At 46.9% G+C, this 17,146-nt stretch overlaps 1 protein-coding gene and 1 long non-coding RNA gene across 6 annotated transcripts in view; one reads left to right on the forward strand and one right to left on the reverse strand.

Moving 5' to 3' along the window:
- LOC135903397 (RNA-binding protein Musashi homolog Rbp6-like) overlaps window positions 1-17,146 on the forward strand; it is a 1,054,134-nt gene that overhangs the window by 588,028 nt on the left and 448,960 nt on the right. For all 5 annotated transcript variants that reach the window (XM_070534623.1, XM_065433710.1, XM_070534624.1 and 2 more), the window contains one exon: window positions 10,450-10,498. In XM_070534623.1, the coding sequence (XP_070390724.1) occupies window positions 10,450-10,498 (49 nt within the window). The remainder of the gene's footprint in view (window positions 1-10,449; window positions 10,499-17,146) is intronic.
- LOC135903399 (uncharacterized) overlaps window positions 2,983-17,146 on the reverse strand; it is a 61,352-nt gene continuing 47,188 nt past the window's right edge. The window contains exons 2-3 of the long non-coding RNA XR_010564786.1: window positions 7,010-7,115; window positions 2,983-3,606 (exon numbers count right to left, since the gene is read on the reverse strand). This is a non-coding gene — a long non-coding RNA (uncharacterized lncRNA). The remainder of the gene's footprint in view (window positions 3,607-7,009; window positions 7,116-17,146) is intronic.

The following is a 17,146-nucleotide window of genomic DNA, read 5'->3' on the forward strand; positions in this document are numbered from 1 at the left end:
GTCTTGACGTCACAAGGAACCGCCGATGCTTTGCAGCTGAGCGTAGTAAAACTGGCGGGAACCTAAAAGGCCGTTCGTTGCGCGGACAGCGTGTTACAGATGTCTTTCTTACGCACCGGATGCCCAGCGCACCATTGGGGGCCGACACGGGTTCGCAAACGCCAAGTATACAAGCGTGGGCTATAATGAACTTGGGCCGCTGTCTTGTACACGTTCGAAAAGCCGACGTTTGATTTCGCCTCCCGCGATGGGACTAGATTGGCCTAGGCCGCGATATCGGCCCAGCCTGGACAATCGCGAGAGGCGAAGTCGAACGCCGGCTTTTCGAACGTGCACAAGATAGCGGCCTTGGTTAAAGCACGTTGGCGGGCTAATTGGTTAGAATCCGTGATAGAATGTATAAGCGCGACTGAAAGAGGACGTGTAAAGAAACAGATACACAGAGACAGCGCTTCACTTTTAACTATCGGTTTTATTTTCGCATGCATCGATAAGTATATACCGCAGGAGCGGTAACAAACGTGACAGCAGAAAAGAAGATTAGACAGTTTTAGTTACACGTACATAGTGGCTTTGCGCACGTAGAGCTTATACGTGTAAGCAGTGCGCATGCGCAGAACGTAGCGGCTGCGCGCTGGTCTCATGGACGTACGTGAGATTCGATTCTTTGCGTGCGTTTCTTGTGCACGTAGACAGCTTCGCGCGGGAGTTTCGCGAGATCTCGAACAAGCGATAGCGGGCCGTACGGCTTGCATCGGAGCACGGCGTCAGGATGACTGGAGCAGCTCCGCGCCTTCGCTTTTCGAAGAGCGACGCCTGCTACGCGAGGTGAGGGAATGTCGCCCTTTCGAGGAAGACAGGAGTCGCACCGTGCGGTGGACAGAGATCGCTGTCCGCTTCACGGAGTCGAACCAAAAAGTGTTCAGTGCCTTTGATTGGATCTTCGTCGAACTATATTTAGGCCTGTAAGAGACTCTACTTTAATACGGATGAAATACACGAATCATATCGAGAAGAAGAAAAAGCGAGCACTTGCTTTCTGAGGCTAGCACGGTGAATTGCGACGAACTGCGCCAAAATTGGTCGAGCCTTTCGCGCAAAGAGCACACACTATCGCAGAGTTCATATTTCCCGATAGATGGAGCTACGTGGTCCGTGTTGGCGCGAATTGCGTACGTGTAGCTAAAAGCATTTCAGATGGCGTGCGCGTCAGGTACGTGGGCTTTTGACGTTTACGTACGGAAGTCTCCACGTACATGCAACTAAAACTGTCTGTTCAGTGGTGCATGTCGATGAAGCGTACATGTGCGAAAGGCATGGTGAAAACATATACTGCAATGGTTACAAAGATAAACCGAGGAGTCGTATCTCCTTTTCAGATAGCGACACTGATGGCTTGCTCACGCACCTTTCTTCTAATTTTGCAATTGCGTAGGCCTCTACAATCTCCCTTGTCATCCTGCTATGAGCCCTATACAGAATGAAAATACCTTGAAACATGGGATTGCAGGAACAACCTTGGCAGTGAATACCCAAATGACCCGAGATTACCCTAGGGACGTTATATTGATGCTCTTTGAATCTCTTATTGATGCATCTGCCGGTTTGACAAACATACGTTCTTCCGCACGAAAGCGGAACGGCATAGAGAACGTTATGAGTGCACGTTACAAATTGTTTGCGATGTTGAGTAGAACATGCGTGCCTTTTGTTATTCGCTGTATTAACCTGTTTGCATAGCTTCTGTACATGCTCGGCGCAGAGAAAACCACGTCCGCCCCCGATTTTGTCGCTATTCTCCTCTGATTATGTGAAATACAATGAATGTATGGTACCACAATAACTGTCTTTGCTCCAGCAGTGGCACGAGGCCCAAGACCAGAAGCTCGTCGTGAGTTAAGCGGTACTTTTCAGGCGTCAGAAAAGTGCCGGCTGAAAAAGGCTGAAAAGGCTGAAAAAAAAAGGCTGAAAAGTGCCGATGACTTGATGGCTTCTAGTACTGTCGCAAGCCGCCTAAGGTGATCGTAAAAATTTCTGGCGATGATGACGACGTCATCCAAGTAAACCAGACAGGTCTGCCACTTCAATCCTGGTAACACCTTGTCCATGACGCGCTGGTCCGAGCACAGTCCGAACAGCATGACTCGTAGAGGTCGTCTGGCGTGATGAAGGTGGTCTTTTCGCGTTCTCTCTCGTCGACTTCTATTTGCCAGTAGCCAGACTCGATATCCATCGACGAGAAGTATTTGGCGTTGCAGAGCCGATCCAATGTGTCGTCTACCCGTGGTAGGGGGTATACATCCTTTTTAGGGATTCTGTTCAGTCGACGATAATCGATGCAGAAACGCAAGGTTCCCTCTTTTTTCGTCACCAAGCCAACAGGGGATGCACATGGGCTTTTCGTCGGCTGAATGATTTCGTCGCGCAGCATTTCGTCGACTTGTTGTCTTATAGCGTCACGTTCTCTCGTCGAAACTCGGTAAGGGCTCTGGCGGAGTGGTCGAGCGCACTCGTCGGTTGTTATGCGATGCTTTGCAACTGGTGTTTGTCGAATCCTCGATGACGTCGCAAAGCAGTCTTTGTATCATCGAAGCAGACTTCTGAGCTGTCGCTGCTGAATCATGGGGAGACTTGGATTTATGTCGAAGTCTGGTTCGAAAACTATGGTCGTCGGGGTAGATGCGGCAGAGTCCGAGAGGACAAACGTATTACTGCTTTCCAGTATTTCCTCGATGTATGCGATCACCGTGCCCCTGTTGATGTGCTTGAACTCCTGGCTGAAGTTTGTCAACACCACTTTTGTTTTTCCTCCGTGCAGTCGAGCGATCCCTCTTGCGAGCAAACACACACACACACATATGTGTGTGTGTGTGTGCGTGTGTGCGTGTTTGTGTGTGTTTATGTTTGTGTTTAAAGGCGCATACCGCTCTTCTTTATTATTCTGTGTTTCTGCAGGAGAGGTTGGGATCACGGCTGATTTCCCGTACTGTGTGTGTGTGTGTGTGGGTTTGTGTGTGTTTATGTTTGTGTTTAAAGGCGCATACCGCTTTTCTTTATTATTCTGTGTTTCTGCAGGAGAGGTTGGGATCACGGCTGATTTCCCGTACTCCCTGTCGCTTAAGCAAATCGTTCACAGGAATTATAGGCCGGCTCAAACAAACACATGAACAAACGCGATCGAATATTGAAATGAAATGGGAAGTCAGCACGGGCTAACGCATGTCAGTCCACGTAAAGTTCGAGTTAGCCTATTGAACTTCACACCGCACATAATTTGTGGAGCAATGTCAGCTAAGCAGCTCAAAAGTGGCCAGTGCAGACGAACATGAAAGAGAGTGCACGTCGCAGAAAGGAACAGCAGGAGGTTGCGGAAACACGGCAAAGCACTCTGCCCTTTTGTATGTAGCAGCTGAGTGAAAACAGTAACATCAACAAAAAGGCTGCCGAGGAAGGACACGGTCCTCGTGCCAGGGTCCCGAGCACAGGGCAACGCGTCCTGCGCTTCCGCGCTGCTTCGTCAACGGGGACAGCTCTCCCGAATTAGTCACGGGGATCATCTTTCAAAGCGGCCGTCGTTCCTCGTGCGTCCCCTTCTTTCTTTCTGTCCTGCCCAGGCATGAAAGGCAAGGAAAGAAAAAGTTATCGCAGAGGACATCTCGCGTCTGGGCACTTATGTATGAGCGCGCGTGTTGAATGGAGGTTAAAGACATTGCAAAAGAGATGCGGCATGCCTGAGCGGAGGAAAGAGGGCGAGAAAGCTGCAGTCAAACGTCAAATAGAGAACACTCTATCCGGCGGACAGTTATTTTATTCCTCGCTTTTATTCTTTTTTCGGTATCTCACGAAATCTTGCTACCTGCTTTAAGTGCAGGGATTGCCAGTGATTCGCGTCGTCGGCAATCCGCGGCGCCCTTCCTGCCGCCTCCTTCTCGTCTCATTGTAATTTTTTTCCTTTTATCTTAGCCCACGTGCGGATTTACTTCAAAAGGATGAAAAAAAAAAGAATGGGAGATCACCCGATGAATCTGTTCTGCGTTCCTTCTCGCCTTCTTTGGTAACAGGAAACACACGAGGGCGAGGAATCCAGCGCAGAGGAGATTCACTGATGCCACGCTTTGCGGAATGTCGTCCATCATAGTAATTAATAACGAACCCGTGTCAGAAAGTGCAATAGATTCTGTGCGATAGCAAAAAGAGAGGCGGTGGAAATACCTGAAAGAGATGTCCCCTCGTCTTCCCCCTCTCAAGCAGTGGCCAACCGACCGTGCAGCAGCCGAGGGTGCTTTTTTGCCGTTTGTACTTCTTTTCTTCTTTTTTTCCTTTTTTCCCCCTTGCAGTTTTCTTTCACGGGCCCCGACGGTAATGGCTTTGGCTAGCAGGGCGACTTGCGACCAGCGCTGGCTCCCCCTTCAGTGTGTCGCCTGAAACTTTCCCGCGGTTCTTGGCACCGACATCCTCCGGTTCAGAACTGTTTTATTTCGCGCCTTTCCTTTCGGCAAACGTCTCATCTTTTTCTCGAGCGTCTTCTCTATCCGTACACGTGTTGTGCTCTGTGTTTTTCTTTCTTTCTTTAACGAACTTGGAACCATTATTTTGCGCAGAGGCTCCGTCCGCCTTCCTTTTTGAGAATATTTATTGCCGAATAATTTCTTTTTACAACGTCTACTCCGGGAGGATACTGTGCACAAGCCGGTGTTTGTTTCAATTTTAAGCATTCTGTTTTATTTGCACTGCATTCTTTTATTGCTCTCACTCGGCTGCATAAAAGAAAAAGATATACAAAGAATTGAACATGAATATTAATGCTGCTTTTATTATAATCTGTGCCTTTGCTTTGCAAACTATCGTACGTATTCGCCGCGAAATCGAGCTATAGATGACAGCACCGTCGCCGTAATAGTGTGGATACGCGGTCGCTGGCTCGCATTGAAACGTGCACGATGGCTCTTCGCTCTTACTAAGGTAAGTTAGACAAGCTACATCACTGTCAGCGACAAAAAGTTAACGGGATCGCCATGTTGCCTCACAAGTGGTTATGTTTATCTTACTAACAATAAAAACGTTGGATTTAAGCGGAAATCTGTCCTTTCGTTGTTACGTGCACGACACTAATGAGAAAAAACTCGAATTGATTTTCGAATTATTAGAATATTTTCAAACAATAAAGTCGTAGTTCCGCGTGAAAGGCGAAGCATCGATTGCGATAGTAAATTAGTGGGCAGCTGTGCGAAGCAAGGATAGTAGTTTTATTGTCCGTATAAACTTGTAAACATAGGCATACTAACTAGATTAAATAGCAGGGTGCCGCGCACGCACGAGCAAACATGAACACATCTCACTCGATGACCGCGGAAGTTCGCTCTCAAAACGCCGGAGCGAGGTAGCGCGGCAGCAGCAGCGAGCGAATAGACATTCGTGCTGCGTCTCGCATCAACGCGAACTAAGGCGCGAAAACAGAGCGTAAGGCGGACTCTGTCGCAGATGGCTTTCGAGATACAGCGGCCCGGGCCGCCCGGGATGGAACGCGCCTGCCTTCCCTACCGTGCCCCCGGAGCCTTGTACGCGACGGAAGACGGCGCGCTTCCTCCACGCTTTTTCCCCTCGATTAATAGATACCGATGCGCAAGTTGGCGAGTCATGATATTGAAGCAGCGCACTTACATCTGACGCGTACACAGGCGCTGGACCACAGTAGTTGCAGTCCAGCGCCTGTGTATCTCCTTTCTATGTGTGCGTGCCAGATGTCACTGTGCTGCTTCAACATCATTGGATCCATTGCGTGCGCGGGATTGAGCAGCGATGGCCGGGTCAGCCTCGCAAGCTGTCACTGGTGCATACGGCGCGGTGACAGTCTAATCGCCCTTCGACTTTGTACGGAACCTCACGGTGGCGGCAGGAATGCGCCTCCACATAATTGCTGTCGCAATACTAGTGGCCGCTGGTTTCTGTAAAGCTAACAACGACTCGCTAAAGAGCAAATTATAAGAGCCGCCGGCACATCAGTGTTATGCCGCCCACGCGTCTAGCGACTGTCATGTCACACTTTACCCTAAAGCAATACTCGATTATCCCTTTCTTTTCGTAGCAGGGAATCATAGTACCAAAGTACTACAATCCATTTGCGAGGCAGAATGATTTCTTCGTAGTGGGATCAGAACCGCGTGATAAAAGGACGCTTGAAGCACAGCTAAGGCTGGTCGCATAAGCACTAAGAGAGAGTACTGAGAGTGTATGTTTAAGATTACGGGAAGACCGCGATATGATATCAATGCTTACGACGATTTGTTGTTGTTTTTTTTTAATCCTGAGGGATCTTTACGCTGACCTGTTGATGTGTTGTGGTTTAGCACAGGTTGCAAAATGAAGCACACCCCGACAAAGAATCACTAAAGCGTTGCATTCGCATCCTGCAGCGAGCACTTCATTCCTTTAAAACGACGTCAAATGATTTTTGTTTTGTGCTCGAAAGACAAAGATGCAAGATATTTATTTTATTGTAGCGAACGGAGGGTGCTACGAAAACACGTTGCGTGTACGACACGTACATTCACTAAAGTTATTACAATGCAAACACTGCAGGCTAAGGCAAAAAAAAGAAAAAAATCTTCTGCACATCCTGGAAAGTGTATGCAAGAATGTAAAGCTGCTCACAACATCGGAACAGACAGTGCTTCGAGAACATGTGCGTCGTATGTTCTCGTATGTGAGCCTCCAGTGTTGACGCGAAACGCCATCCACTCTGGGGTATGGTCCATCCAGTGTTCGTCACGCGGTGAGTGCATTTGCGTCCAATACATTTCTTATTTCCCACTCGTCGGTTTACGGGCATTTCTGGCTTCTGTAGACAGACACAACTTAGCTTCTTATTCCTGTTACGTGTACATTAGACAACGTAGCATAGCTTTACTCACAACAACAACAACATCAACAACAACAACAACAATAATAATAATAATAATAATAATAATAATAATAATAATAATAATAATAATAATAATAATAATAATACCAATAACGTCATCATGGAAGACCTGGAACTTTGACGCGCTCCGATGAAGCGTATACTGCCGTTGGCCAACAAACAGCCAGGTTGTCGATTGGAAGCCCTCGGACACCTGGGAGAGTGCAGCCGTGATGGTCAATTAATTGCCACGAAGGTGCGAGGGTTCCTCGTGGGCACGCCACCCTGCCACTGCAGCACCTCCCCCCGAAATAGTCGAGCTTTGTCGCTCTGCAGTTAACGAAGTAGCTACACATGGCTTGTTGATTCTGCGCTTCTTCGGCGGCGTTCGTTTTACAGTAGACGCCAAGCCGCACAGATCACGCAAAGCTCTTCATTCACGCAACAGCCGGACGATATGTGTGGAGCTGCCACACATGCCGAATCCACGATGCGTTGCCGAAGCACGCGATCTTGACCTTGCGTATCATTTTGCCGCAGTACGTGCGCTCAAAAAAATGCCACGTTTCTGCCTGCACCAGATGAGGAACGGCGCGCAAAAGTGTCCCCAAAGCGGCGCCGTATCCACAGCCTGCCGAAACTTCTTATCGGTTTTCTCGACGGTAGGCGTCCAAGATTCACGCGACGGTCAAGACAGCGCGCAGAGCAGTTTCTTCGCATGCAGATATCAGAATGCGCGCTGCTGGGCCGTCTGCGATGGCAGCCTCGTCGGTGGGCCGGACGCTAACGGCAAACGCGATTAGGGGCCACGTCATGGGACCTGTAATTTTCGCGAGCCGACGCAGTTCCGCAATGGTTCTCGGAGGCTCGCTCTAATTAGGGCACCCTGTCGTCTGCCCACCGTCGCCTTCTCGGCCATCTCTCCAGCGCCAGGGGAAAATCACACTGGGCGAAACGAATAGCCCGGCGCGGCAAAGGGCTCCTTCAGCCTTTGCTTTTTTTTTCCCCTTACGTGTTATATTTCTTTTGTTAAGCGCCTACATTTGAAAACGTATTGGTTCGCCACGTTTATAAATCTTTATCTCGCACTGTCTCAAAATCTCGAAATTGTGTGAAATTGGAGCAGGAGAGAGTGAAAAAGAAAGCGTGGATTTGCGATGTTAATCTTTTTCTTGGCATGCGCAGCTCTCACTGGAGACCTCTGGCCTCTTCTTGAGTTATATATGCTTCACGACCATAAACTAGGCATTTTGCAGTGCAAAGGTACACGATTCATTTTTATAACTTACATAGAGTATTCCTTCTCTATTATCCACGTACTGAATGAGATACCCCTATTGTGGTTTTGATCATTCATTTGGTTGGCTTCTCCCCTCTATGAGTATACGTGAGGCAGAGTACGCTTTACAGTACGGCTCTGAATGCACGGCGAACCAGAGGCCGAATTCACAAAACTCTCTGTTCGGTCATCCACCTTGCGATTGACTGGGCACCGTTATTATATATATTTCAAGGATTCGCTAGACGTTTTGCTTAACAACAATTCTAGCGTAAGAGTTCTTTGCGATTACGGGCGTAGGCAAGGGGGCGGGCTTTCTCGGCGAATGAACGCGCTCCCATGCAACCGATCGCCAACGAACCGGCCTTCACAGCACAATCACCAGGATCAGCATTGGCTGTCACGCCGAGATTCTTCGTAAGAGTCAAGCGAATACTGATGCCGGACACATTGCTAGCGAAGGAGACCGGCCAATGGCAACGAGCACTTATGCAAGAAAAGCTTTGTGAATTTGACACCTCGAGGAGGTTGAGGAACGTCCCTTATGAAATTTGCGCACGCTTTATTAGCGAGAAATTTAGCCTCGCAAGTAAAATTGCTCGTAAGCTTTCTTATTTATTTTTTTTGGCTCTCAGTTCTTGACGAATTTTAATCATAAAGGAACAGAGAGGGTAGAATGCATGATTGCATTGAACTTAGAGTAGATGTCATTTACTAACTCTCCTGTGGCTCCATCTTTGCCTCTTGCTGCTATAGGGGCAAACTGTGCCCGAAATGCTCTGTTCATCCTGGTTTTTGATGCGAAGCTTTGTTTTGCCGACTCTCCCGGGTTCGGTGCGGCTGTATGAGTGTTGGGTCGGTCGCTATCTCACCGGAGGTATTTGTGGATGTAAGTACAAAGGTCAAGCGAGAGTACCCGCGAAGTGGCTTACATAACCGTTATATGCTGACCAAGTATGCCCACTTTTCTTCTGCAGAAGAATAACTTCCTATGTAAAACCTGAACATATAATGGCAGCTTACTGGTGTCTCTAAAGAACACCTATCCGTTAATGTAACGGAGAATTCTATTTAACCAATTCTTCGACTTACTTTATTTTGTTCAGTTTTGCCACTCAGCGTGTGCGTCCATTTTTGGCCATTCCTCGAGAACAAGCAATGCGACTCCCACATAACACTGATAAATCTAAACCGAACCAAACTGGTCTTTGCATAGCATTAAACGGGCATCACCGAGGCTTTGCTTCGCAGAGATTTCCAGCATGTACGTACGTTGGATCTGCATAACTTCTTCACCATTCATTTTGATAAAGAAGCGGTCACCGTGCCGAAGAAGTGCGACGGCCTGCGCACGAGGTGTCGCGCGTGCGACACCGTCGCTCGGCGCGAGCGGCCAGCGGGCTCCTGCCGCAGCGGCAAACTGCACGCCCGCCGCTGCCGTCGCTCGTCGCCCCCGCCCTTTCCTTCTCACATTGTTCGCGATACTTGCGTATTTTTGAATTGCCCTGCAATTTTTTGCGGTACGCATTCATATATGTCGCTATGTAGTGACGACGTAAAAGAAAGCTATTCCTTTACCCTGCAATGTCCAGCGTCTTGCATGTGCTAGGTGTGATCCCTCAACAAGTTCACATTTACGCGCAGTGAACTTAACGCAAATCCCGTAGCATTGTTTTTGGGACGAAGAAGTGAGCCTTCAGGTGTGGATAGCTCATGAAGCTAATTGCTAATTACACTTATGAAATAACATTTCTTTGTTTTTTGACTCGAGTGTACTCTCTACGGCTGGAAATAAAGGTGACCAAGTTGATTTAATTTTACTTGATGCGGAATGGTGCTTTGGTATTAACAGAGGTAACTTCGCCAAACGAATTTGCAAGATGGGATTTTGGGGAAGCTCGTATTGCATTGATGATTGCTAGCGAAAAGGGAGGAGTGCAGACGAGCGATGAAAGCGCTGCGTCTAAATGTCTCTACTTGCGCAAACAATCGTGAATGAATTTGCGTCACAGTCTGCAGAGTGCGTATATGTGGCAATCATACGCTGACGTTTATGTGAACGTCGTATGAACCCGTCAGTGTTAATCCCAAAGTGACACGCCGTACCTGCTTTGAAAATGTTTTCACTAACTTAATGGTTAGCTCAGTGAGTAAGAAAAACAATGCAGATGGCCGTTTTATGACTGTTAAACATTTGCGCGACTGAGCTTGTATGCACACCATTTCATTAAAAGCAACGTTCTTTTCCTATTCTTCGTTTACCTTGCAGATAGAAGATGCGATGCTGATGTTCGACAAGCAGACCAACAGGCACCGGGGTAAGTTTCCCGAGTGTACTTTTGATGCGTTCTACTTTCTTCTTTTTACGTGTGCGGGTGTCTTCTAACAACCCAGCTTAATTGTTTGATTAGCCTGGCCAAAAGTATGATGTACAGGCGAACAGGCAACAGTTTGGTTTTCTTGGTGCCGTTGTCGCGTACTGCGTAACAGACATTAAAAAGTTTAACATCTTGCAGACATGCTGACGAGCGCCTTAAGATAAATGTGTAGAGATCTATCAAAATCTATAATAATCAATTATCAATAGTGTACTGAGAATACATTCGGAAAGCTTTCACGCTAAAGCGCTTGGCTTAGCATATAGTTGATACACAGGCACGTTCTTTCGTTAATGTTTGTTCATGTTAGGAGTAACATGATACACCAGGCAACGGCATGCAAACGTGTGCGCTGTAAACTGTGCGAATTCCAGTGCTCACGAAAGAATAATGTATGTCGTTTTGCTTTCTTCCTTAAGTAGGCAGTAGAGGTATGATTTATGGAAACGTATGAGCATCGGATTTTTTTCTCATGAACTTGTGCACATTCATGTGCCCCAAAGTAAAAAAAACAAAAAACACTGTGTGACATTGGGGATTGTTGCAAATAATACTAGGTGAAGTGAAGCTGTGGTGTATTCCAATCTGTTACAGTGCGAGGGAACGTGTTACAGTGCGAGGGCAAATATTATTACCGTGGGTGAAATCACCAGTCGAGAAATGCGGCAACAATACGAATGCCGGTTGAACACGCAGCAGACGTTCCCTTGGCCAGACGCTGTAAAGATCGGGATCGGGCATGAAATAGATAGCAGCTGGCCAATTCCGTCGTCGGACTCATCCACGCTAAGGACGCTGTTGAAGGGAGGGACTTGTTCTCAATGAGAACGAGGAATATGGGATTTATTTACAATATCTACATGAAGGGTGAAGAAAGTTACAGTTCATCAGTCTAGCATGACTGAAAGAGAATGCACACTGAGCAGCCGTCAACGGCTGCTTAGAAACACACTGTCCTCCCTAGATCCTTAGGTGAGCGAAAACGGCCGTTAGACCTTCAACCAATGGGAGCGTCCAAAGTCATCGTTGCCGACCCGCCTTTGAAGGGGTGGGTTTACGCACTCACTCCCGCACAGTTTTCACTGAACACACTGAGATGAGCGCGTTCTCGCAGGCAGAGGTCTTGCCCCGAGCAGGCGAATCTTGATCCCAGAGCTGACCCCGCCGTTAGTGGCCGCCGCGTCTGTCCATTGACTGTGACGACTCTTGGGGCCCGTGGGATCGCACCGCAAAACATCTCCTTCCAGGAGTTCCCCCACTCTAAACAAACCGTGAAGGCGACGGCGAATCAACTAACAATACTCGGTCCACCGACCGTCACTAGACATGCCGGCGCCGTCGGGCTGTTGAGGCGGCGCATTGTTGTTCTTACAAAGCCAGTCGTCACAGCGAGATGGGAAGTGTTCGGAGGTCGCTTCTTCGAAGATCGCCACCCCCGCAGCTGCAGCGGGCTTGGGAAAATTTTGCAGGTCGATACCCCTGCAGGCCGATCGTAACAACGCGGATTGTCGGAATGATGGAAGCCCAACCTTAGGGATATAGCAGCCAGATTTTTCGTCTTGCGAACGCTGAACCAAGGTTGGCCTTTATATGAAACTTAGCCGTAATTATTATTGACATTTCTGGCAGTGTGAGCTGGGCGGAACATATTTCAAGCTATCTTTTTTTACTTCAGTATCTTTCGAGCTTTGTTTGAATTCGTGCCTTTCATATTTTTCTATAATCGTCACCATCAATTTATTGATGGTGACGATTATGGTTCTAACACTTGGCAATCTGCTTCGAACTTCTTGTGATAATTTTTTTTTATGCATTGCTATCTCGCTCTTGTGAATTGCTATGTTATGCTGTGTCGTGTGTTCACTTGTATGCCCTGTATATATTATTGCTTGTTTGCGTCTTTTTCCCTGAATATCACTTCAAGAATTGTACTCCCTGATGTGTTCATTTTTTGTGTATTTTACTTTCTAGTATTAATGCCTTACGTTAAGTTTTACTCAAGTTATTTCCTTAGGTGTACCACTGTGGCCTTTCATTACTTCAGTTGTTTCTGTTTCATGTTTCAATCTTGATAGTAATGTTGGTGAGCCCTGTATTGAGGTGTACCTTTTGTATACCACTTTAGAAGGCTGCTTACTCTGTAACCCCCCTTACACAATGCCCCCATGGGGTCTGTAAGGTATTTTAAATAAATAAATAAATAAATAAATAAATAAATAAATAAATAAATAAATAAATGTCCACTGCATGACAAAGGCCTCCCTCGGCGATCTCCAATTACCCCTGCCTTGCGCCAGCTCACACCACTCTGCTTTCAAGTTTCCCAAGTTCATAAAACCACCTGATTTTCTGCCGTCTTCGACTGGCCCTCAATCCTCTTGGGTCACATTCTGTAAATTTTGAGGTCCACTGATTATTTACTCCATTTAGCCCTCTTAATGTCAACTGGACTGTCGTCTACCTGCGTTGGCTCTCTATTCCACAGCGCTGTGTTCCTCTCTATTAACGTTACGGCAAACATTTTCCTTTCCATAGGTTGTTGCGAGGTTTTTAGCTTCTTCTCAAGCTTCTCAAGAAAGGGTGGTGGCGCGAAGTACGGGCAGAACATCTAGCACCTGTGTTCATAGTCTTACGAGATGTTAAATTGCCTTCATTGCCGTCTTTTTCTGCGGCTGTTAGAGGTCTTTTTTTAATGAAGTCAAAGTAGGAGACTTAGTTAGCTTGCAATGGTAATGGTCTTTTTCTTTTAACATCGTAGTGATAAGAAGAAACAATATTGAATGATAACGAACAAGCTCGAAAGTTCGGAAGAGCAAGCACAAAGAAAGTTCATTAAATTAAACGAGATTCCGGCGCAGCGCTCAATATACATAAGATTATAGTATTCAAATGCTAGGAACGATTCACTGTACACGGCACAGACACTACAAAATTCAAGAAGTGTATGAGGTTAGGATGTGGTCTCAAATTCACAGGCGAACCCATGATGAAAAAAATACAGACTATAAAATACGCACTCATACATTCATACATTCACTGTGCGAGACGCACTCAGGTGAAAGCCATATGCCCGAAAGACAGCACCCGCATACAGATACAGGCGGCTTAAGCCGGCTGTGCTACGCACAGCGCTACCTACGTAGGGCTCGCAGCGGCGCAGAGCACGTTATACAAAAAGACTGCTGGTACCACAAATGCAAGCAACATAGAGACAATCAGTATTACTTAAAGCAATTCAAATGTTTAGGAATAGGTCAGTTTCCTTGATGAGGAAACGAGAAAAAGAATATTACAGCATAATTATAAATGAAGCTGAGGGCAACACCAAAAGAGCGTGGAAGATAGTAAAAGCTGCGCTTGGGCCTTTACTCTGATAGACGTGTACTGCCTGACGTTATAACTGAAGACACAGTGGATTGCTTTAGTGCAGACGTCGGACGTTCTTTGGCTGCACAGTTTCCTACCACTTGGGATCTCACGCGCCCCTCAAACCAGTTTCTGATAATATTGGAAATAGATATGACACATATCGTATCAATAGTAAAAGATCTATACGTTAATAAAGCGGTCGGGATTGATACTATTACAGTTAAATAAATAAATAAATAAATATAGCATTCTGGCAGTCCGCCTGTTGCACATCTTCCATCACTGACAATATGTGGTATGTAGGCAAAGGAACTTAATTTGGGCAAAGTCTTCCCTGTATACAAAGACGGAGACCGTTCAAATGCCGTTACAGACCGATATCCGTGTTAAATGTGATTGACGCAATATTAAAAAAAAAAACTCACAGCACAGATTACATCATTTCCATCCAAACCAGCATGGTTTCCGGTTGCACAGATCCACGTCCACTGCGGTCCTGATACTTACCCGACAAGTTAACTAAGCCCCTGAACAACAATAGGATTGACGTCGTAGTTTCCTTAGACAGAGGAAGGCTTTCGATTCTGTTAATCACAAGATATTGTAAGCTGAGCTTTATGACTATGGTTTCAGAGGTAAAGTTCAACAGCTTCCTAAATGCTACCTTTCCGACCGACAGCAACGAGTAGCGATGGACGGTGTCGGGTCCTCTACTCAGTCAGTAGCCTCTGGCTTACCACAAGGCTCAGTTATTGGACCCATTCTTTTTTCACAGTATGTTAACGATTATCCCTTCCTTTTATTATACTCCGAAGCTTTAATGTACGCAGATGGTACGGCGCTAATCTTTGTCGGTGACAGTTTAAATGAGATCGAAGCAACGAGGAGCTAGAGAGAGAGTTCATTCATGGTTTAAACTAAATCACCTAAATATTAATACTGACAAAACTAAATACATGGTTTTTCACTCTAGGAAGAGAAAGCTCGATTTTGGTAGGTTTAATTTACTTTTAGAGACTGCGCAGCTGCAGCGAGTAGCCTCGTCTAAATGTTTAGGGGTCACGTTTGATTCAGATATGAAGTGGCAATCGCACATAACTAAGGCATGTTCAAAGCTAGCGTATGGTTGCCACGCGTTAATAAAATCCCGCGAATGCTTCGGCACAACGGTTTTGCGTTTCCTATAGTTCGCATTTGTGCATGGTTATCTGAGCTATTGCATAGTATCGTGGGGCAGCACATACAAAACGTATTTTAAATATATTAGCCGCTTACAAAAGAAGTCAATAAGAATTATTACATTTTCGAACAGCACGGATACCACAAAACGACTGTTCAACTGATGCGTGTACTTGCGCCGGACTCTGTTTACGTATTCAGTGTTGCTTACATAATAAATAGAATAATAAAACATGTTGACTCTGTCCCATTAAGCACCTTTACATTACCTGTGCGCTGTAAGTACAAGAGCTGCAGCGAGCAACTGCTTTAATTTAGCCGTTGCCAAAAATTCGTACGGTCGAAGTCTAATATAATTTCACGGCGCTGTCACTTGGAATGCCATACCGACTGATGTGAATGCAGTACACAATTTTTCCGCGGCCATGAAGCGTTTCATGTTTAGTGGATAACTGGTATAATTGGACAAATGGTGAACTTGTCTGCTGTTATCCTCTGTATAACAGAATCATGTGTTTTTCTAAGATCTGTAATTAGTTTGTTTTCCTTTTGTCAATGTTGTAACCGCTTGTCGAATTATGTATGTACGTCGAACAATTGGTTCCGTTAGTAGCCAGCCAGGCTATGGGACCAAACAAGTTTTGCGAAGTTTTTTGTAATATGAAGATCAAAGTGACAATAAAAAAAAGTTCCAAATTAGACCGTCAACACATCAATTCATCCGCACCAGTCAAGGTTCTCTGGGTCGTTCACTTTCGGGGATCACTTTGGCGACAATCCGCCGCTCGGTCGGACAACGTGGCAGGAACGCGTCGCGTGCCACGCCGCGGCAAGTGAACGAGTGCGGCCCGTGCTACTCTATCGACCCACGACATTGCAACTGTCCAACGCTTCAACAAACGGCACTGCCTTCGCCTCGTCTATGGGCGACGTCGCAAAACGGCGAGCAGCTGTTGATTCAGCACGTATCGCAGCAGCACAGCTTGGAGTAACGAAGAAGAGGCGCGACGAAAGAAATAAAACTTGCCAATGTTGACGAAATAAAAGAAATAAAAATGAGAATGTGGCGCACAACGAACGACGCGGAGAAGGCGAGCAATCTATACGGCCCCATTTCTTCTGCTCTTGCCGTGGCTGCTTTGGCCAGCAGGAAAAGGCGCTTGGCCCACAATTTATGGGGTGAAATTTCGCTCGCCCCTTCGGCGATAAAGGTTGCTTTAACGATCCAGCGCCGCGCCTGACACATTCTGAAGCACCGTTGTCCGTCTCGAGTCCGGTAATTTACACTCCGCACCTTTGCTCCAGCATCCGAGAATCCTACTCGCCCTACGCCTTTCTTCGTTCCTGCACTGCAATGGACCGATGCTTCTTTTTTTCCTGCTTCTTGTTCCTCCGAAACCGTGCCTGTCGTCCTTCTCGTCGATTTTCTTTACGCGCACGCTTCAGTCGGCGCCGTATATCTTGTCGCGAGGAACGCGCGTAAAGTCGGACACGAAGAATCCGCGAGCGGATCATGAGCTTCGCTGCGCAGCGCTGTTCCGCTCGATGAACTGTCCCTCTGTCGCGTGGGCAGATCAACCTCGTGAAGAACGTGCCTTCGAATGTGTCGACGGCAAATGAGTATGAGATAGGAAATAAAGGCGCAGACGACCGGACCACGGCCTAGTATGCGAACGAGGCCAAGAGGAAACAACGTGTGTCGGCATTTGAAAGAATGACACGTCTGCGCGATAAGGTAAGCGCGAGCAAGGGTGAAGACTCCCTCGCGGCGAGGTCGGCCGTGGTTTACTGCTGTGGCCGTAACGTTCTCGAGCCCAGGTTGTGCCAATTCTGACGGCGTTTGCCCTGCTCTTCCCGACTACTCAGCAGCCGGGCACCGCTTTCCGCGCATCAAGGTTTGCCACCATTGCGCGGCGGAACGACAGAAAACCCGCTGGTTCGCCGATACGTGGTCAGATTTAAGGGTGCTGACGGCGATTCCCGTACATTTCAACTCTTTTATTTGTTTTCCTCTGTTATCGCTAAAGCGTAACATGCTAC

This window comes from Dermacentor albipictus, chromosome 2 (genome assembly GCF_038994185.2).
Source record: "Dermacentor albipictus isolate Rhodes 1998 colony chromosome 2, USDA_Dalb.pri_finalv2, whole genome shotgun sequence".
NCBI lineage: Eukaryota > Metazoa > Arthropoda > Arachnida > Ixodida > Ixodidae > Dermacentor > Dermacentor albipictus.